The sequence below is a fragment of the Myxine glutinosa genome, chromosome 10 (genome assembly GCF_964187855.1).
Source record: "Myxine glutinosa chromosome 10, kmMyxGlut1.1, whole genome shotgun sequence".
NCBI classification, from domain to species: Eukaryota; Metazoa; Chordata; class Myxini; order Myxiniformes; family Myxinidae; genus Myxine; species Myxine glutinosa.
Window position 1 is genome coordinate 83,765,657 of NC_136270.1, and position 22,005 is coordinate 83,787,661.

At 44.0% G+C, this 22,005-nt stretch overlaps 1 protein-coding gene and 1 long non-coding RNA gene across 5 annotated transcripts in view; one reads left to right on the forward strand and one right to left on the reverse strand.

Moving 5' to 3' along the window:
- LOC144894064 (uncharacterized) overlaps window positions 1-22,005 on the forward strand; it is a 40,259-nt gene that overhangs the window by 10,796 nt on the left and 7,458 nt on the right. Inside the window, exon 3 of one of the 2 annotated variants that reach the window (XR_013624761.1) lies at window positions 2,985-6,437. The exons of the other annotated variant lie outside the window; for it this stretch is intronic. This is a non-coding gene — a long non-coding RNA (uncharacterized LOC144894064). Of the gene's footprint in view, window positions 1-2,984; window positions 6,438-22,005 lie in introns of those variants that run through there. 2 annotated transcript variants of the gene reach the window in all.
- LOC137415118 (caskin-1) overlaps window positions 1-22,005 on the reverse strand; it is a 256,481-nt gene that overhangs the window by 2,009 nt on the left and 232,467 nt on the right. For all 3 annotated transcript variants that reach the window (XM_068100691.2, XM_078785833.1, XM_078785834.1), the window contains 5 exons: window positions 21,207-21,308; window positions 15,110-15,248; window positions 9,047-11,173; window positions 8,403-8,669; window positions 7,308-7,350 (listed from right to left, as the gene is read on the reverse strand). In XM_068100691.2, the coding sequence (XP_067956792.2) occupies window positions 7,308-7,350; window positions 8,403-8,669; window positions 9,047-11,173; window positions 15,110-15,248; window positions 21,207-21,308 (2,678 nt within the window). The remainder of the gene's footprint in view (window positions 1-7,307; window positions 7,351-8,402; window positions 8,670-9,046; window positions 11,174-15,109; window positions 15,249-21,206; window positions 21,309-22,005) is intronic.

The window sequence follows — 22,005 nt, forward strand, 5'->3', positions numbered from 1 at the left end:
ATTGGGATAAGGCAGGACTTGGCAGTCTTAGAGTGGCGAGCAGTGATAAGGTAATAAGTGGTGGAGCAAGGTGGGTAAGATAGCAAGTGGGAAGGCAATTACCATGGACTACCCCTCAAAAGGGGCAGTGTGTAATGGTCAAATTAGGTTTTCATGTTGACAATGCCAGGGAAGTAAGATTTTGAAAGTATTTTTGTTTATGCGACCGCCCCCGACGGTGGCCGGAGGCATTATGTTTTTGGGTCGTACGTCCGTCCGTACGGGCTAAACCTCATTTTTCTCAGCAACCACATTTCCGATGGAGACAAAACTTTCAGGGTAGGAGTGACACCCATGCAGAATGTTTTTATGATAATTGTGATGTCATAGGTCACGTGGTATGGTTGCTATCTTGGATTAAACGCAAATAATTAAAAATATATTTATTGGACACCGCTGAATGGCAAAATTTTAAACTTGGCATTGTCAAGTACTCCCAATGGGGAACAAAAGCATGATATGATGACATCATAGGAGAAGTGGTATCCCAGCCAAAAATGTTTTAATCGAACTCCTTATTCTAAAAATCTGAAATTGCATGCACATGATATATGACCCATTTGTATTGAAATATTAAATTTATGACTTCATAGATCACATGGTTTGGCAGCCATATTGGATTTAACCTAAAAACTTTAAAGAAAATCTCTCAAACCACCAAATCGATTGACTCAAAACTTTATGTATGTCATTGACTAGGCATGGCGATTAAAAGATGATCACGAAAACATCATTGGTCACATGGTGTGGCAGCCATATTGGATTGAAGGGAAATATTAAATAATTATATCTCTGAAACCACTTACCCTATCGATGGAAAATTTTTACAAATATCATCTGTCACCACTGACAGATGTTGCCTATAGCAAATATCATCTAACACCACTGTTGCATATAGTTTGAAAATGATGATGTCGTAGGTCACCTAATTTGGCAGCCATCTTGAATAGAAAAACGAACCTAATCCGATCAACACGAAACTTCACAAATGTGACCCCCTACCCATACATATGCAGAGTGTACATTTTTTAAAGGTCATATGTCATATGGTATGGCAGCCATATTAGCTTGAAAGCCGATATTTTTTTTTAATCGCTTCTCTGAAACCGCTTCAGTGATCGATGTGAAACCTGTTATGGCTGGTGAAAATGTGATACTTGAAAACAGCTGAATAGAAGGGATTTAAATCAAACTTGTTTATTTTTAGGAAAGTGAACGATGGCATTTACCCGTTGTGGGACTATGCGGAGCCATATTGGCGACAGTCACATTGTTCTAGTTTATACATGCCTTTTACCAAGAAAAAGGAGAGCAACCTTAAACAGCATATTTCACTTAGCTATAATGCAATACGTCATTTATTCTGGCATCCATGTATTAGTTTTAATTCCCCAAATCAACGGATTGCAATCAATATTTAGAAATCAATATTCCAAAGTTCCACAATCAATATTTTGGTCTTGAAATGGCGGCACTGATGGAGAGACAACAACAGAGGTTGCAGGTCTGCGAGAATAACTGTCAGGAGGATTGCGGGAGTGAAGAGGGTGGATAGATGGAGGATGGATGAACTGAGGTTGGAGATTCGTGTGCAGATGAGCTTAATGGGGAGATTGGGAAAAATCCGGTTGAAGTGGACTGGACACATGGTGCAGATAGAGGAAGAGAGAATGGCAAGGAAAGCAGATAGGTTGAAGGAATCAAGGTAGGAGGAAAAGAGGTAGACCGCAGTTGAGATGGGAAGATTGTGTGAGGAGGGATCAGTAAGGTGGGGGTGGTTGTAGAGTGGAGAGAGTTGGCTGAACACAGAGGGGAGTGGAGGTGTATCGTGGGCAAGGCAGGGCAGGAGCTTGGTGCGATTGGACGTCGCCCCTTATAAAGGGAAGAGAAGGACAGAATCTCTTCATTTATTTTTCAAAATATCACTGAACCTTTTTGAGGTCAATGTGTTTTATGAGATACTAATAGAAACGCCCGTCAAAAATGACGGGTTGGAGTTATTTTATTAAACTGGAAGATATGATGTTTCGCAGTGAGAGGTGTTATTTTTAAATATTAGATAGACAAATGTGACCCGATTTTCTTTATCTTATGTGACATTTTGTTTCGACGGTGCAGCCTCGTGAGTGTGCCAACGTTTGAAGACTTGGCTAAGCATCAGGTGTGCTTATATCTTCTTTACTTATGAGACATCCTTTGGATGGAAATGAACACTCGTTTTACTCTGCGCACATTTCACACCAAGTGCAGCAAAATACATCTCCCTGTGCCTTGTATTTATTATTTAAAAAACAAACATTTCTGTACACCGCCCTTGAGGCTCGATTTGCAAGCCACTGTCTACAATTCCAATGAAAGACATAATTACTCTTTTATCGGAAAAAGTTTTTTGGGGGTTTTTAACCTCATAAATAGACCGCAGTGAACACCGGGTCAGGTTGAAAGATTGGCCTTTAAAACCCTCTTAAAATCATATCTCTCTCTCTCTCTCTCTCTCTCTAACTCTCTCCCTCTCTCGCTAAAGGGCCTATCTCATTGGCGGAGACGTCGCTGCGACTGCCGCGACTGATCAGTCGCGGCAACTCGGGAGACCAAAAAATGGCTTGCGCTCTCACCAAGGCGACGCCAGGGCGACGTCTACGCCAGGGCGATGATATTCATCACTACTCCTTTCGCTACATTTTTTACATATTTTTGCATGTATTTATTTTAATGCAATTAAATATAAATTCAATGCAATTTAAATATACACTCACATGTAGGTCGGGGCTTCTTGATCTCCTCGAAGATGTTCTGCATATCAACAAGGAAGGTTTCAACCGCTGCTTTCTTGTATTGGTTATCTTTGTATCTTGCATACGATTTATCGTAAAATTCCGGATGATCCTCCCAGAAGTCAGCCATTGCCTCTTGATGCCCCTCTTTCCAATCATATTGTTTTCTAGTCGGATCGCCGCTGGAACCATGTTCCTCATCTTCTCTAGCATCAACTGCTGCCTCAGCATCCACAAACTGCGCTGAAGCTGCTACAACTGCTTCATCCTCCTTCTTCTTGTCCTTCCGGCCCCCACTGCCCTTGGGTGGCATGGTGGAAGGACAGTACTACTCTGGAGTTGGAGCTGTCCCCTGGCAAGACAAGATGGTGGGGCCTCTTCCAAGGCAGTACAAGGAGCAGCAGCAGTAGCAGGAACAAGTACCAAATGATGAAGACCTTGACCGGATCCTGTACCTGACTTGGATCGGAGTGAAGGCGTCTCGATTATGCCAGCACGCACTCAGTCACGTGGTCTCTAAAGTGGGTCAAGCAGCGTCAAGCAGCGTCGCGGAGACGTCGCCGCATTGTCGCCGCAACGTCTCCTCAGTCTCCTTGGTCTCCAGCAGGTCGCGGAGATGTCGCGGAGATGTCGCGGAGACGTCTCCCCAGTCGCGGACAAAATTAGTCTCCGCGACGTCCAAAAAAATCGAACATGTTTGAATTTCCCGCGACTTCCCGGAGACCCGGCTAGTCTCCAGGAGACGTCGTGGAGACTCGAGTCACCACCAGGTCGCCACCTAGTCGCCAGGCCAATGAGATAGGCCCTTAACTCTCTGAATATGAATGAATGAATGATCGTTTTAAGGCCATTTTCCACGCTAGAGCGGGGGTTAGCCTTGCGGGCCCCATGACAATCATGGTTCCCTGTTTAAGGCAATGTTTTTATGGCCGGATGCCCTTCCTGACGCCAACCCTTGGTCGCCTCTTACGATGCTCAGGGATACGGTGTACCTATTCTAAATCGGGGTACACACCGTGATCATTCATCCCAGCAAGCTGGGTCTCGCTAACTCTCTCTCTCTTGCTAAATCTCTCTCTCGCTAAATCTCTCTCTCGCTAACTCTCTCTCTCTCTCTCTCTGTCTCTGTCTCTGTCTCTGTCTCTCTCTCGCTAACTCTCTCTCTCGCTAACTCTCTCTCTCGCTAACTCTCTCTCTCTCTCGCTAACTCTCTCTCTCGCTAACTCTCTTTCTCGCTAACTCTGTCATGGCCCTGACTTTGTGAAGGCAGCGGTACACCATCCTATATGTGGGGATCTCTGGGTCGCTCCTCAGAGATCAATCGGCTGTCTCTGTGCCACGGGCTTGTTCAAGAGAAATGTCTGAGGCTATACAACTCCAACAACAACAACCATAGAATCAATCTCAACCTGGTATCAAATAGTAAGCCTTAAGACATTTGAATCATGTCAGGAAGTGGTTCTAAAAACATAAATTTTGTTTTTGTGGAACAGAGTTTGCAGGACGGAGTGCTTGGCGAGCGAGCAAGTGATTCAGGCGCTATGCAGGGCGTGTTCATTAAGGCCAGGCCAATTATCACCGCACACATTAAGTCAATCTATCACCTCACACATTGTCAATCTATCACCTCACACATTGAGTTAATCTGTCTCCTCACACATTGAGTTAATCTGTCTCCTCACACGTTCTTTCTCTCTCTTCTAATCGTCTGCTTTGGATGCACCAAGAGCTTAACAAAGGCAAGGCCGCAAACTATTCTTTTCAGAATGGGTTAAAGGGGAACGGACATGAATATAGACATCAAATGCTTAAGATTAATTAATTGTAGCAACAAAAAAGATTAAGTTTGGCGCAAAAATTGTTGCTCTAGCATGCGTGAATCGTGAGATATCCGAGTTTTAAAATGCCAATAGCAGACGATTTCTCTCACGCCGGCCAGCATCTGGTGATGACTATCATCATCATCGTGACGTCATCAGAGGAAGCTGATGTGACTGCGCAATAGTAAACAATGGCAGACACCGACTCCGATAGTTGCGTAAGTCTGGATATCAGCGATATTTCTGACCAATCTGATGCGGAAAATGAAGAGAAAGTTAATAATCTTGGGGAATCACACTCGATTCTCCCATACAGATTCGAACCATACCGTCCAGAGAGTGAAGAAGAGAAATCGTCGGACACAGACCCAATGGTGATCGATTTTGATCTCGGGCGCCTCCAAAATACTGAATAGTATTCATTTTTATGTCTCTTTTTTAATTGAAAAAGTTTTTTTCTGGTCAATGGAATACATAACTAATATTAATTAATGTTCGGTGCCGTGAGGCAAGAAATGGATAGAAACACAGAAACTAAATACGACTTTATTGACAGTGCAGCACTGCAGGCGTATCAGTTGTAATTGTATCATTATAGCACTCTCTATAATGCAAGCAATCTCTGTGTGTCTGTGTGTCTGTCTGTGTGTATGTCTGTGACCGCTGTTTCTCGACAACCACTGGTCCGATCTAAGTGAAACTTGCCAGGTATATTGCTGGGGACCTGAGGATGTGCCTTTTCAAGGTTTGCTATTAATCGGACAAGTGGTTACCAAGTTATGGCCATTTATTTAGCAAACACATACGTTTTGTACGTGAATGAAGGAACAGTGAAGGACGAGAGCGAAGGAACGGCGAAGGACGAGAGCGAAGACCGAAGGAACGATGCATGTTTTAATTTTTCTTTGCACGTACGGTCAAGCGACAGCGAAGGAACCGCGTGTGTTTGTTGTTTCTGCCTCGCGGTTTGAAAATTGAATACTTGGCCATTAAAACTAATTTGCGATTAATCGTAACTGCGATATGCGAACTTCCGGACAGTGAGGCCTTATTTTTGGTACGTACGTCAACGTACGTATGTCCATGTACTTACCTCCCCGCACGTACGGGCACGCACTAGCAGCAGCCACACAACGACTGGGCATGATTCCAACTGATCGTAACGAAAACAAAGCAATGTTCTGATCGTCACGAAGCCAACAAGGCTTTAAGAACGAAAAACTGGGTTACTTCGCAAACGTCATTTCCGGTTTGCGGTTTTGACAAAACTGATTTTGCTTGTTCGGCGATATTTTGACAAATTCTAATAAAACTGCGAAGATATTTGTGAAATTAACTCAATAGAAGTGTTTAAGATATGTTTATGTTTCGAAATCTGCAAAGTTGTTTTGGTCGTGTCCGTTCTCCTTTAACTGATATGCACCTCTTTCCAGTTTCCTCCTCACACCTCGCTCACTCCCTCATCCGCACCTCACCCACACCCCCACTCACACCTCTTCAGTACGTACCACAGCACCAGCCAGTGTTCCTCATTTTTACCCCTCCCTCAGCGAATGGGCAGTGCGTGCTCGTCAGTCTGCTCTTGGTGAGAGAAGAGGTCGCAAAAGCCTCACACTGCTCTATCTCTCTTGCTTTATCTACCATTCCGCAGTTTATTCTGAATAAGTGCTCTTGTAACGTGTTTAAATAAGTAACGTGCACAAGCTAGACAGATTGGGATAGTTCTGCTCTCTGTCCCTGTGCTTTATCAAAGTCCCTTGTACATTTTGATTGCTTTGAATAAAATTGATTGTTTTGAAACTTACTGTATGCTCTCCACGGCCCTCTCTTTTTGTAAGTAACCCCACTCCACCCCCCCCCCCCTGCTTGTTGAATTATGCTTTCCGATGTGCTTGATGTGTCTTTTCTTTCATTGGTCTAATACCATCCGCGCCTTGTGTTAGTTCGGGAGATTAAATCCCCAATTAATTGGCTCTAGTCTGTCTGGTGTGCACTCACAATTTCACTCGGCTGCATCCCATTAAGATCTGATGATAAGATAAGATCAGTGCATAACCGAGGGCACATTCCCTGGCTAGAAAATCATGTGACCCCCAGGTAAATGGTAATTAGGCAGAGGACCATGCGCCATGTGGTCAACTAATTGCCATTTGCGGTTGATTAGCAACCCGCTGGAGCACTGAGTTATCCGTGCTCAGTGGTCTCAGGTTTAGTAGTCCGGGAGGAACTGAGGCACTACCCCTCGTAGTAGATGCCGAAACCCATGGCCATATCGTTTGGTGTCAGGATCGGCACTTCGACCTCATGAACACCATAACAATATAAAGTATTGGACTTGTGCACCATCTTCTATACAGCAGATATTTAACGTCCACAGGATACCCAACTTAATGCCCCTCTGAAGGACTTTGATGCAGCCTCTTGACTGCGAAGCACAAATCTGACAACTTATTGTCAGGTCCGAAATTCAAACCAGATTAGCCAGCTTAAAAGTGAATGCACTGCCTCTATAACAAGCAGTTTACCAGTAAAAGGCATGATATGATCTATTCATCATGAATCATGATACAGGTATAAATAATGAGGTTTTGTGCTCATAAATGGAGGGGAGTAATCAATGGAGTTGATAAGCTGGTGGCAGGGGATTGGAGAGGGATGCAAAATGCAAACTCACCCTTGGCTGTCAACTGCTTGAGAAGTCTCTACAACAGGAATATCTAGAATAATGATACAGCAGAAGGATGGAACCAGTCAGTGGAATTTATGACATCTTCCCTTTCGAACAAACAATCTTTTCACTTGATTACATTCAATTAATCAAATTAGCTCCACATCAACTTCTTATTCAACATTTAGCAAATTCCAAGTTTCAGGAAGGTTTTCCACGTTTAACTCTGAAGTATTAATCACTCAGAGTTTACAACTTAGGAGACGATATGTTTGTGGAAAACCATGGTATAAGGTAAATAATTCACAGACATCCACAGAACTGCATAAACTGATATGTTTGACGTTCAACATGTGTACATCTTCAAGGGATGTAGCTGCCTCTCCCATCCTCACTCCTCTCCACCCCTCACTCCTCTCCACCCCTCACTCCTCTCCACCCCTCACTCCTCTCCACCCCTCACTCCTCTCCACCCCTCACTCTTCTCCACCCCTCACTCCTCTCCACCCCTCACTCTTCTCCACCCCTCACTCTTCTCCACCCCTCACTCCTCTCCACCCCTCACTCTTCTCCACCCCTCACTCTTCTCCACCCCTCACTCCTCTCCACCCCTCACTCCTCTCCACCCTTCACTCCTCTCCACCCTTCACTCCTCTCCACCCCTCACTCCTCTCCACTCGTCATTCCTCTCCACTCCTCATTCCTCTCCACTCCTCACTACTCTTCACTCCTCATTCCTCTTCACTCCTCACTCTCCTTCCCCCTTCCAATATGGGGGTAAAAACTACAGCATGTGATCATGGGGTAAAACTACAGCAGTTATATACCAGGAACGGTCATGCAACATGCCTAAAATGGCCCCTTGAAAAATAGACTACAAGACAGGGTCTCCATTGCAGATAGGATAGGCATGGTAACACCCTCCTTGAAGAATGGTGTACTTCATGATACAGCTTTAACTCCCCCTTGGCAATGAGGATGAGGAAAGGCTTGCATATTTGAAAGATGAGCAGCCCTTAGTTATATGTGAAGTCATCAATAATTGAATGCAGGACAAGAAACATGATGTTCTGTTTACTCGTTTGCTAATGAATCAATTACCAAGCTGGGTCAGCAACGAGGCCTGCGATTGAAGTGCTGCAGTGGGAGAATTTGGACGATCGGGCTCTGAAGACAGTTTGGCAGGACTCGAGGAAAGTGACGCTGGCGTGCTGGATGGTCTAGTTCCTGCCCGTGCTGGAGATGGTGATGGTGAGTTTCCAGCACTCCGTGACAATGACTGGCCTGGTGTGATGGTACCAACAGAAAGGGCAACAGAGAGTGTTGGCTTTGGTGCCACAGGGGGTGGCGGAGTTGTGCGTCTCATTTCTGTAAGGCAAGGAATAAAAGAAAAAGATGGAGTAAGAAAGCTTGATTTGATACAAATTTATACAACTGTTATTCTGGGGGTCAAATGATGAATACTTGTGTTTGTTTTACTTATAAAGATTTCCAAATGACAGCAATTGTTTTGATAGCTGCTCCACAAATGTCTACCAGAATTCGAGATAAATTTGTAGTGCAACATGTCTGATAATAACACTCAGCGTCTAAAATAACACTCAGCCAATCGTGCAGGCAATTCCATACGTGCTGAGTGGAGCAATTGATCTTTCTAATTGATGCTGCATAGACCTCAAGCTCAGTTTACATAATTATTAAAAATACACATTTTTCTTTTAAGACTTCAAAACTTTTAAGCATACCTGGACTCATGACCCCAATTATTGAAGGCTTTTTGGGTGGTGGTGGTGGTGGCCCAGTGCGTCGAATCTGTGGAACCACAGTAGGTTTGGGTGAGAGTGGGGGCTTGATAGCACGCAGTCCCTCTTGCTCTCTTGGTGTGGTTTCTGTGGCATGAGATACCTGGCAGGTCATGTATGGATCAACACGAGTGCCACTCATTTGTCCCAGTACTACTTTCCTAGCTGTTACTCCAGGCTCTACGATGGTGTGAGGCCTCTGCTTTAGGCCCTCCTCAGCCTGATGTATGAGCAGTTCCTTCACTTCCCTGGCCTTTGGGCGCCGCTTCACAGTGTCCGACTCCACAAGCTGGAACTTTGGTGATCCTTTGGTCTGCAGTTCATCTGGAGATGAATTTCCATTAGCATCGCCATCACTGCCGTATGAAAGTTTTACCTCAGACAAACCTTCAGCTTCGGTGCTGAAACTAACATCTTCGCCACTTGCACCGTCTGTTCTTGGCTTTGGTCGTTGCTTAATTGTGAGGTTCCCTTCCTCAGCAAATGGAATGCATTCAGTTGAGCTTTGTCTTGATGAGGATTGCTTCTGTATGTCCTCACCAGCAGTAGATTCTTCCTTGGTCATCAGTTCTTCTTTATTAGCAGCACTTCCAGTAGGGGTAAATGGTGCTTGTGTATCCATGTTCGCTGGTTCTTCCTTAGCAGCATCACTTCCAGGTGGAGTAAACGGCACTGGTATAGCCTCCTCAGTCTGTAATGCCATTGGTTTAGGCTCACTAGCAACACGTCTCCGAGTGGAACTGCTTCCTATGCTTTCTGACCCTTTTGATGAGTGTTTTTCTGTCGCAGCGGTGCCGGGGGCAACAATGGCTACTTTCCGCCCATTTTGCAGTTCATGTGCAGTTGAACTCCTCATTACATGAGCTTCTCCGCTGAGTGTGCGGGGCTTGTGTTTTTGCATGACAGCCTTCTCCTCAGTTGACACAGAGGTCTTAACGAGAGAGGACGCAGTTCGAACGGCTGAAGGCCCCAGTCGAGCTGGAAGGGTGGCAGCATTGGGTCTATCTGCACTGGCAAATTTTTGTGATAAAGAGGCCCGCCCCGAACGTCCTCTGCCGCCAAGAGAGCTCATCTCAAGGCGGGCAGCAATACTCTTCACACTGCCCGCACTTGCTGTTTCGATACTACCTTTGCGGCTCTTGTGCTCTGCCATAGCGGTTATATCCTCAGTTGCCTGCCCATAAAAAGCATCACTGTGTGTAGTTGTGATGGCAGAGCTGTAACGCTTTGGTGGAGGTGGTGGAGGACCTTTCTTTTTAGGTCGCACGGCAAATGATTGACTACGGTTCACATTACGGTCACCCATGCAAGGCCCACCTCGTGCCGAGTGACTGCGCGCTACACGCTGGGCACTTAATGATGCAGCAGCCATGGATTTTGAAGCTGTATCTGGTAATTCTACACCAATAGTTTTCAGCTCCCCTTCAGTCTCCACTTCACCCGCCATCTTTGTCATTTCATCGGCAGCCCCAATTTCAAATGTTGATGTACCCCCTACAGCTTGTACTAGTCGGCCTGTGGCTATCAGAGACACACCACCCTCAAGTTGCTGTGCTGGCACGTAAGCAAAACCCTTGTGTGTTGGAGATTGTGGGAGTGAACGCGGTGATTGCAAATGTGCTGGAGGTGTTTGTGGCCTCTCAGGCGACCCTTGCAGTGGAGATGGCCGAGGGGGAAAATAGACCTGAGGTGAGGCAGGCCGAGAGCGTGTAGGTGTCTGAGGCAGTGTGAAATGCTTATATGTCGCATTAGGACCTGGACTTTGTTGTCTTGCTGATCGGAGTCTACCAGGTACGGGTTGAAGTCGATATGTGACATTTTCATCATCTGGCTGGCCATCAAGGCTAGTATGAAATGCAAAGTTCCGTGGAGAGCCTTCACCGTCTTGCATAGTCCTAGAATAACCTTCATTGGTGGTAGACAACATCTGAGTAGCAGGTGTATGCTCGATTCCTTCAGTTGCAAGATTGGTACCTGGGGCACTGCTGTCGGCCTCTCCACCAAGATCCTGTTCCGTTTTTTGCAGTTCCACAAGTTTCTTCACTGCCAGCATAAGCTTCTTCTGGTGCCCTAAAAGTCATAAAATAATCATATAAAATAGACAAATTTATAACCTATTTAGATTAGGCATTCATTCAAGTTTGCAGAACATTGTGTAAACTTAACTTCATTTCAAATTTCACAATGAAGTGCAAGTTAATGTATATATTTGCCAGCAAATATGTTTTGGTGAGATTATGCTGTCCAACTATCGCAAAGGTTGCATTTTTTGGTGTTAACTTATGATGAAATTGATCATCATAAGTGTACCTTCAATTAAGGGTGTCATCAAGTGCAGAGGAGTAGGATGGCGGTGATGAAATGTTACATTTTGCACCTATACAGGCCAAGACGGAGGAAAATGAAGAGAAAACCTGGTGCTTCGGATATTTCGATAATACTCTGGTGCTTGCTTCAAAGGCAGGGTGGTGTAACAAAATCTGCACGGTCCTTCAGAGAGGACACTAAGCAAGTTGTTGTTGTTGTTGTGTTGTCCCAGTCAGTTCTGGTTGAACAGACCAGCAACACGAAGATAGCCGAATGATCTCACAGGAGCGACCCAGAGATCCCTCACATCCAAGATGCTCTTGCCTACGTGAAGCCAGGCCCGCACAGGCTTCCATGATATGTTTTATTGTGTGTGGAGCGGCCTGGCTGTGGTTGCAGGTGTCGTCAGTGGTGTCGTCGATTCTAGGTTTGTAGTGTAAAAGTTGTGGGTGGTGTCCACAGCGAGGGTGTGAAAGAAGAACACGATCAGACCTGGGGAGTAGTTTCTCTGTGTCATTGATGGGTCGGGGTTTTGTACCTAAGATATTGTTTGGGCCCAGGTTGTTTATTGGTGGGGGGACGTTATGAAGGATGTCTCTGCAGTGTCTTTGTGGTGTAGTTTTAACGTGTCCAAGGCCTGTGTATGTCACTTTGCACAACACTAAGCAAGCTGTCCTGTCTGCTATAATTCATTTGTGGATGCTCAAGATCCCACAGTACCTTCTGAAGAGGCGAGGCCATTGTGTACTGGAGCCCTGATTAACATCGAAATTCCTGCCACATTTTATTTGGGTGGAGGGTGTGGGAGGGGAGGGTTTAGCCCGGCACAAGGAAATGAAGCAACCAGCAGGTGCTGGATTAGGGATGAAATTTGGTAGACAGTTTGGGTGTGTGACAAAGCCAAATTGATTGGATGTTGGTGAAGATCCAGATCCTGATACTATAATTTTAAGTGATTCTTCACCATTGAGAGATAGGGCAAAAAAGTATATGTAGCATGATGTCCCAAAATGTTATGGACAGATTACACGCACACACACACACACACACACACACACACACACACACACACACACACACACACACACACACACACACACACACACACACATGCTTTGCAGGGGATGGGCTAGAAATTAGGCTTAAACAAAAACAAGGGTGATTAAATAATGAACTTAAACTGTATTTGTGATTTCACATACACTGTAACTACATTAACGAACGATAATTTTGGAAGTCAGACTCATTATTAATATTAAGCCCTTACCCCCCCCCCCCTCATCCCCCAAATAGAGAAGTCAAACTACACCTATGATTGTAATCCTCCCATTATGTTTATCGTTCTTTTAATTTGAACTTTAATTTGATTTATTTTGCCTTCCTAACTCCAGAGATTTCCCCCACGGAGTACACAGGCACGACTGCGGAAGCCCTGCTGTCAATCCTGCTGGTTAATTATTTTTATTGCACTCAATGAAGTTATACTTTGGGCACATGCCTTAATCTTTTCTTCACTCAATATAATTGGTGAAAATAAATGAAGAAAAAATTAGGTTTAATGTTTTGGCAATATGGAGAAGGAGGAAGGACAGTCCTACTTAAAGCTCAGTTACAAGATATACACTTGGTTATAAGAATCGGTAATTTCTTAAAATTTACAGATGTCACTCCAGATTTCGGCACTTATTTAGTCCTCAAGATCTGATCCTCAAACCCAAACCCAGATTTTGATTCTATACTTTAATTAGTCCATGGGAGTAAATCGTGTTTCCAAGGCAATACACGTTTGAATAGGCCGAAACAAAATGGCGGCATAAGAACCCAACGATGTGACAGAAGGCTGAACAACATGGTGCACCGCCATTTTGCTTATTTTGTTACCCTGCGCTCACGAAGTGAAAAGCAGGGTTAGGCGATCGGTTAAAATTCATTTTCTCGGCAAACATTGGTCCGATTGACATGAAATTTTCATCAAAGGAGCGCCGCCGCCTGTATAATTTTTTATTCATAATTATGATGTCACGTGGTACGGACGCCATCTTGGAAAAACATTGCACCTCTATATCTCCGAAACCACTCCATGGAAAAAATTGAAACATGGCTCATTGTAAAGAACTCCATATGGTGAATAAGTGTAGTTAACGATGACAATATTGGTGCCTTAATTATGACATCATAATTCGACACGACAACCACGGTTCCCGAAAAAGGCCAAGCCCCGCTTTGCGGGGAAAAATGGCCTCTAAAGGTGGTTATTTTATTTTTTTATATAATTCGACAAGTACAAGCTTAGTCCGATCAGTTTGAAATTTATTGAGCATGATCTACAGAACAATTATATAAGAGAATGTAAATTTATGATGTCATTGCTCAGGTGGTCTGGCAGCTATATTGGATCAAAGAAAAAAAATCCTTCAAAAACGTAAGAGTTGGCTCACACCAAGTTGACTGTGCGGGGTAAGTAGTCTATGAATACCATCTAGTTTTTGTGATGAGGATCCTCTAAATTATCTTCAAATAGGGTGTTTACACACCCAAACACCCAGTTTTCATTCTTGCCTTGAGGTTTGCTTAGTAGGCATGCAAAATTTCGGGCCACTGGGTTTCATGTTATTGTAGCCACTGGGTTTCATCTCCACAAAAACACACACACACACACACACACACACACACACACACACACACACACACACACACACACACACACACACACACACACACACACACACACACACACTGTACGTGCTGCTTCCTTGCTTGGTGCTCCGCATTTAAAGGATGATAGCACAGTAAAACAATACTGAGAAGGCAATGGCAAACCCCCCAGTATAACCCTTGGCAAGAAACTGCTTCGGCAACACAACACATGCAACTTCTGAACAGTTTACGTTTTGTATCCCAGAGTAGACCAGAAAATCACAATACATGATCACATTTAATCAAAATCATCCGTCCATAACGTTTTGAGATATCCTGCTTTGTATCGTTTTTGGCCCTATCCCCCAATGATGAAGAATCACTTAAAGAATTATACTACCCGGATCCGAATTGGATCTTCACCAAAATTGAATCGATTCTTCCTTGTCACACACACAACTTGTCCACAATGTTTCGTCCAAATCCGTCCACAACTTTTTGAGATATCCTGCTATGTTTCGTTTTTGGCCCCATCTCCCAATGGTGAAAAATCACTTAAAAAATTCTAGCAGCCGGATCCGAATCCAGATCTTCACCAAAATCTAATCGTTTCATCATTGTCACATACACTATCTTTCTGACAAATTTCGTCCGAATCCGTCCACATCTTTTTGAGATATTTTGTTCACAAACGGACAGACAGACAAACACACAAGACAGGGGTGAAAACACAACCTCCATCCACCTTTGGTGGCGGAGGTAAAAAAAAATAAAAAATATTGTTGTTTGTTGGACTGTTGTGAGTATCTTGTCCTGAAGACATTTGAATGCTCTGTTTGTTAGGACGAGGACAAATGTATCAGCAATTCACAACAACAGTACTGTGTTTTCATTAGTCCTCATGGATTCAGAATAATAGTGTTGCCCCTAATCTACAACCAACAGAATGAAATCCAATACATAAACATCCCACTTATCAATGAGCCACAGGCCAATACATCTTAGAAACACTCTGTAACCAAAATACTGCTAAAATCGCTCCGCTTGACAATGAAAACCTACCAAGTTTCATTATCCCAATTTCTTGCAGGTCTTCCCAGGTGAGGTCAGTGATGAACTCGATGCTCTCATAGCCGTTGCTTTGAAGCAGGTGCTGGTAATGTGCCAGGCCTATTAAGGAAAGCCACTCACCCAGCTCAACCTGCCGAATAACCACACACCAAGAGAGGGGATTAGTACAACCACAACCACAACATCTCAAGTGCCATAAGTATTGAACTAATTCCTCACTAACTAGATTTGAAGGTTCACCTACAGTCACGCATCACCTTTGCTGCACACAGAACAAGGTAACCTTTGTTTCTGAAAAGCAATGCCGTTGCAGTGGCTAAGTACAGATAAGAACATGCGATGGAGACATGAGAGGACATTGTAACAGAAGATCTACCTTTCTTTCCTCGGACGGGACTCCTGTAACTATATACTCCGCAGTGCTCCAGCTCTGATCAACAGAGCGCGGTATCCCAGCAACCCCGTCCCAAAGTCCGTGCCGTTATCGTGGCCAAACGGCAGGCCCAATGTCTCCGAGAATGGTCTCACAGCTTGTGCAGCTGGATGTGTGACGAAGCGATGCTATTTAGCTTGGGGGTGGTCGTGTCGCTCTGCCATCCGATAGAGCTATGCTGGAAGCTATCCCCCTCCACTGAAAAGCCATACTTTGAGGGCAGCCATGGATATCGGCCTTTGTTCAAGCAAAGGCCATTCTCGGTTATCCCCACCTCTCCCCTTCTCTCCCCCTCACCCTTAGCACTTCTGGCAGCTGTCACTGGTATTTTGACTCTATGCGCACATGTATGGAATTACCAGACTTTTTCTTCCTTGGAAATTTAAAGTAACATTTCAAGGAAATTTAGAGTAACATTTGCTGGATCAGCACAACAAGCAGGGCCTCAATAAGTTAATGGAAAGTTTGAGTGTTTCTCAATCAGTACCACGGCCAGTTCAATGTTATTTAACCACAATTACTTTGAATTTAAATAATATAGTTGTGAAGATCCAATAGGGGGAAGACATTAAAAAAAAAACCATGCTGGAAAGTCCTGCAGGTTTCTGGCATAGCAGGTCCAGCTTTATGTTGGAATATTTTATGAGTCAAGCCATTACTAACATCCACTCCCCCGTGGAAATGATATTCCGAGTGCATTGATCACTTCTGGCTTTCACTTTGATGAAGCAAGTGTACTTGGGTGTCTCCTGCGTGGCTAATGGCTGCAGAAGCAGACCCAGGGAAAGCGTAATGCATAATTAACCGACTTGCCAGTGACTCCTTAATCAGCAATCTGGCAAAGCCATAGCTCCAATAAGGGATAAATGTGCTTTCAGCTGAAAGAATGTGTCCATTTTCCATTCCAGCTTGAATGAGATGCCCGAGACAGCGTGATGCTGTCCAGTTTCATTTACCGTACGGCGATGCAACATTATACCGGCCAGTCAGGACTTTGTTCGCAATGCCAAGCTGCTCCTTCTTTAGTTGCAAAAGCATTCAAGCTTACAATGACTGGACTTAATATTACCTTTCCACAATCATTTTGAGAGACTCTGATAGGTCATTGATCGATTCCGGCTTTACCCTCACCAAATCTTCCAAGATTGATGTTGTGCCAATACAAGGTGTTAAAACGTAGTCTTCATTGGGACAAGACTTTCTCATGGAAATGTAGCATCACATCTGTTCCTGATACCTCATTCCATAGGAAAGGTGCTAAATATCCTTGATACAGTTAGTAAAAGACCATTTTAATAAGGATATCATGATGATCAATATTGACCACACTTTCTTAGCTGTTGTGTTACGTAATGAATAATACGGTAGATGTAATTAATGTCCTAATATGTAATTAGTACGTAATTAATTAGCCTACTTACGTTCCAATTGTACCTATTTCATAGATATGTTCCTTTTGACGTGATCTATCACATTTTTATTTCATTTTGAGGAAAATATCATGTAGACGCATTGATTGGAGGCATGCATTCAGGCCTTGGATGCCTAAGCTACATGTAGTCGTTGTTAAACAAGACACGATCCTGACAATGGAAACCCCGCTGAATGTGTTTATTCTCAAATCCCTCCTATAAGCCTAGCTAGGCAAAATTATATTAATTTTTATGCCTCCGCCGACAAAGTCGCCGGAGGCATTATGTTTTCGGGTTGTCGGTCTGTCCATCCGTACGTCCGTCCGTACGGGCTAAACCTCGTTTTCCTCAGCAACGACACGTCCGATTGAGATAAAACTTTCAGGGCAGGAGTGACACCCATGCAGAATGTTTTTATGATAATTGTGACATCATAGGTCACGTGGCATGGCAGCCATATTGGATTAAAAGCAAAATCTCTAAATCTTGTGTCCCAAACCCATCCCTCTCTGTACCCACCGTACCCAGTCGTACCCAGCTGCTCCTGGACTCTGTGTCCTTTCCTCCTGACAAGGTGGAAAAGTTTCTGTCAACCCTCGACTCTGATTCTGCAACTGGTCCTGACGGCATCAGCCCACGGGTCCTAAAATCATGTTCTTCCGCTCTTTCACTCCCTCTTTCTGTTCTCTTCACCCTCTCTTTTGCTCAAGGTCATCTGCCATCTGCTTGGAAATCAGCCAACATCACCGCTTTGCACAAAAAAGGTGCAAAAACAGATCCTAGCAACTACAGACCAATCAGCCTTCTCCCAATTATCAGCAAAGTCATGGAATCCATCATTGCTTCAGATATGAAATCTTTCCTCTTCTCCAATGGCTTGATTTCTGACCATCAATTTGGTTTCAGACCTGGTCACTCTACTCTGGACATGCTGCTTCTGCTTTCTCAACAATGGATGGAGGTCCTCAACGCCAAACAGGAAATTAGAGCTGTCTCCCTTGACATTTCACGTGCCTTCGATACGGTCTGGCAACCCGCTCTGCTCACCAAACTCTCCTCCTTTGGTATCCATGGAAATCTCCACGCATGGCTGGCGGACTTCCTCTCTGGTCATAGTCAACGTGTGGCCCTGAATGGGTTTCTCTCATCTCCTCTTCCTGTTCAGGCTGGAGTTCCCCAAGGCAGTGTTCTGGGCCCTGTGCTTTTTCTGGTCTTCATCAATGATCTCTCTGACTCTCTTGAAAATCCTCTCTATCTCTTTGCTGACGACTCTACTCTCTGTCGCTCCATTCCTCATCCCTCAGATCGGCAGTCTGCAGCCTCCTCACTCTCTGCAGACCTGGACAAAATCACAGACTGGGCAAACAAATGGAACATGTCTTTCAATCCTGACAAATCTCACACTCTTACGATGTCTCTCCGAAAAGACCGACTGGACAACCCTCCCATCCACTTTCTGAATAATCCTCTCCAAGAAGTTCTGTCACTCAAGCTTTTGGGTCTCACTATCTGCCATGATCTTTCCTGGGAAAACCACATTTCCAAGCTGGCCTCCAAAGCCAGTCGCCGACTGGGCATCCTCCGTCATGCGAAGTCCTTCCTTGGCACACCTGAGCTCCTCGCCACTTACAAGGCTTTCATCCGCAGCTCTATGGAATACTGCTCTCCCCTCTGGTCTGGTGCTCCTGCCTCACACCTAGCTCGTCTTCACGCTGTTGAAACCAAAGCGTTCAGAATCATTGGAATCTCCCACGATGAAGCTAACTCCAAGGGCCTTTCACTCACTCACCGCAGGCAGGTTGGTGGTCTTTCCGTCTTCTACCGACTCCTCTCTGGCCTTGCCCCCCCCCAGCTCTCTCTGGGCTCTGTCCCCCAAATATTCCGACAGGTCGCACAAGATCTGCCTGCAACCCTCTTATGGTTAAACTGCCAAAATGAAGACTTTCTGCTCACCTTCACTCCTTCATTCCTCTTTTCTCCCACCTCTGGAACAAACTCCCTCACTCTCTTCAATCCCACTCCACCCTCCAGGTCTTTAAAACAGCTGTTCACCACCATATCTTATCTTCCCCCATCCAAAACCTTGATCTTTTCTACCCCCGCTAATTTCGATCCCCTTGTGTTTTATACCTCTCCCCCCCCACCCCCCCCTTCCCCCCACCTCCTCCCCCCAAGCCCTCTCCCTCCCACACTTCTCCCTGCTCTCAAATGTTGTGTTTGTGTGCTTCCCCTTCTCTCCCCATCTTGTCTTCCGCTCCCTCTTTTTATATATTTTGTTTGTCTGGTTGATTTGTTTGTGAAATAAATGTTAGCTCTTTCACGAGCCTCGATTCAATATACAAAAAAACAAAAAAACAAACAAAAAAGAAAATTAAAAAAATTATTTCTCAGAAACCGCTGGATGAAAAAAATTGAAATTTGGCACATTGTCAAGTACTCCCAATGGGAAACAAAAGCATGATAATGATGACATCATAGGTGAAGTGGTATACCAGCCAAAAATGTTTTAATCGAATTCCTTATCCCAAAAATCGGAAATTGCATGCACATGATCTATGACCCATTTGTATTGAAATATGAAATTTATGAGATCACAGATCACATGGTTTGGCAGTCATATTGGATTGAAGGAAAATATTAAATAATTATATCTGGAACTGCTCACCCTATCGATGCGAAATTTTACAAATATCATGTAACAGCACTGTTTGAAAATGATGATGTCATAGGTCACGTGGTTTGGCATCCATCTTAGATAGAAAAACGAACCTTATCCGATCAACACGAAACTTCACTAACGAGATCCCCTACCCATACATATGCAGAGTGATGGCATATACCCGTTGTGGGACTATGCGGAGGCATATTGGCGACACAGTCGCATTGTTCTAGTTGTTCATATTTTGAAAATCACCAATATGCACAAGCGTTCACAATTGGAGTAACAAATATTGAGTTTTCAATACAAAATGAATGCAATTGTTTGCATTAATTTGTGCTGAAAGTAAAATAATTAACTCGTCACTGATACTACATGTAAGCTTACATAGCTTAGCCTACCTGGCCTGGCCCATTGTTCAACTTGAAAGTGAAGTACATTTCATATCTCACCTGGAGTACCAGATTTATTGGCCTTCCTCCTCACTTTACTCACATCACAAACTCATTTGTCACACTCGTAATGGTAGCCTATCTTGTCATTTGTCGGTCGAGAATTGATGCACGATTGTGTTTCCTAAAAATCTAAACCGAGATCAGCTCCAGTGTCTGCGACAACTTTGCTTTCTTTGCAGTGGTACTTCTTCCAATGAGTCGCAAAACTGATGAATCAAAGCCAGGTTTCATTGGTAGACAGAATGAAATTACTCTTTGTTGAAGAAAGAACATGCATAATGCACAATTTTGTCAAAAAGTCGGCAGTCTTCTTACTCGAGTCAACAGACGTGGGTGCCTTCATTGGTGGTCATGTTGGATAGAACATCACTTGCGATTGGTCAAACTCACTATAAGTATGCACTGTTCTTTGATACTTTTTCTGATTCGCTAAATTTGTCACATTAATTCACTAACATTTGAATATTCTTAGCCACGATTCTATCCATCTTTTTCGATTTATATGCAATATTTCGCTGTGCGGATAGCCTGGTGTTGGCTTAGCGGTTAGGGTGCCGGCTTGGGTAACTAGCATCCTGGGTTCGAATCCCGGTCGATTGCTGAATTAATGCCAGGGGGGGTTGACTCAGCCTGCCATCCCTCTGAGGTTGGCAAATTGAGTACCAGTTCACTGGTAATTCCCTGTGTGTCGCAAGAGGCGACCAACAGGGCTGGTGGCAGGAAGGGCATCCGGCCGCAAAACATTGCTTCAAAAAGGGGACCACGGTGCCCAAAAAAGGCCAACCCCTGATCTGTGGGGGGAAATGGCCTCCAAAGGTGGTTCTTCTTCTTTATTTCGCTGTGGGGATAAAGATGTTTGAAATAAGTGTAATATTTTATTATCACTGTGAAGTAATGAAGTTATCCCCAGCTCTGTAGCACAGATGAAGAAGCAACATCCGGACGTGTTGTAGCCCATTAATGTGTGCAAAGCACATCCTGTCATCACAATGATTTTGAATGCCTTATAACAAGTTGTAGATACAAATGTACTCTATTTTTCAGGTGGAGGAGGAAGATCTAATGCGATATTAACCTGAAGTAGATGACACTGACAATGATAATCAAATTCTGAGCAAATGTAACTTACCGGTCTGTAGTCAGGCAGTCCATCAGAAATGTTCAACTTGCTGATCTCGACAGCAATTTTTTTACGATGACCTGGCTTTGTTACACCAATCGCAGTAAGATCCTGCAGGAAAAAAGGATGATGGTCATTGATAAGAAATCTCCGAAATGGACCTGTCACATAGCTAATTAGTCCAAAGGTTCATGATATGTGTTTTTATGGGCAATTTCAATATTCATATTATTCAGAATGATGACCTCTTGGAGGACCAAGTACAATTGTCCTGTATTCAATAAATTTACTCCAGTATTGCTGTTAATATACAGTCGTGGCCAAAAATATTGGCACCCTTGCACTTTTTTTCAAATAGTGCACCATTGCTTCCACAAAATTGTTGAAATTAAAAAATATTTTAGTATCCACATATGTATTTCTTTGGTTTGCAGTGGAACAAAACAAAAAAAGCTGAAAAAATTACTAAATCTTAGCTTATTCCACACAGAAATCCTAACATAGCCCGGACAATATTATTGGCACCTTTCTTTTTTTTTTGTTGTATACAAGGTCGAGGCTCGTGAAAGAGCGAACATTAATCACACAAAAAGTCAAACCGACACATAAAACACAAAAATAAGGGGAGCGGTAGACAAGATGGGGAGAGAGAGCGAAGGACACAAACACAACATTTGAGAGCAGGGACATCGAGAGAACTGTGGGAGGAAGAGGGCTTGGGGGAGGTGGGAGAGGTATAAAATATATGGACACTGCAAGGACTTCCAGGAAAGAAGTTGGAATTTCGAAAAAGTGTATCTGGGGTGAA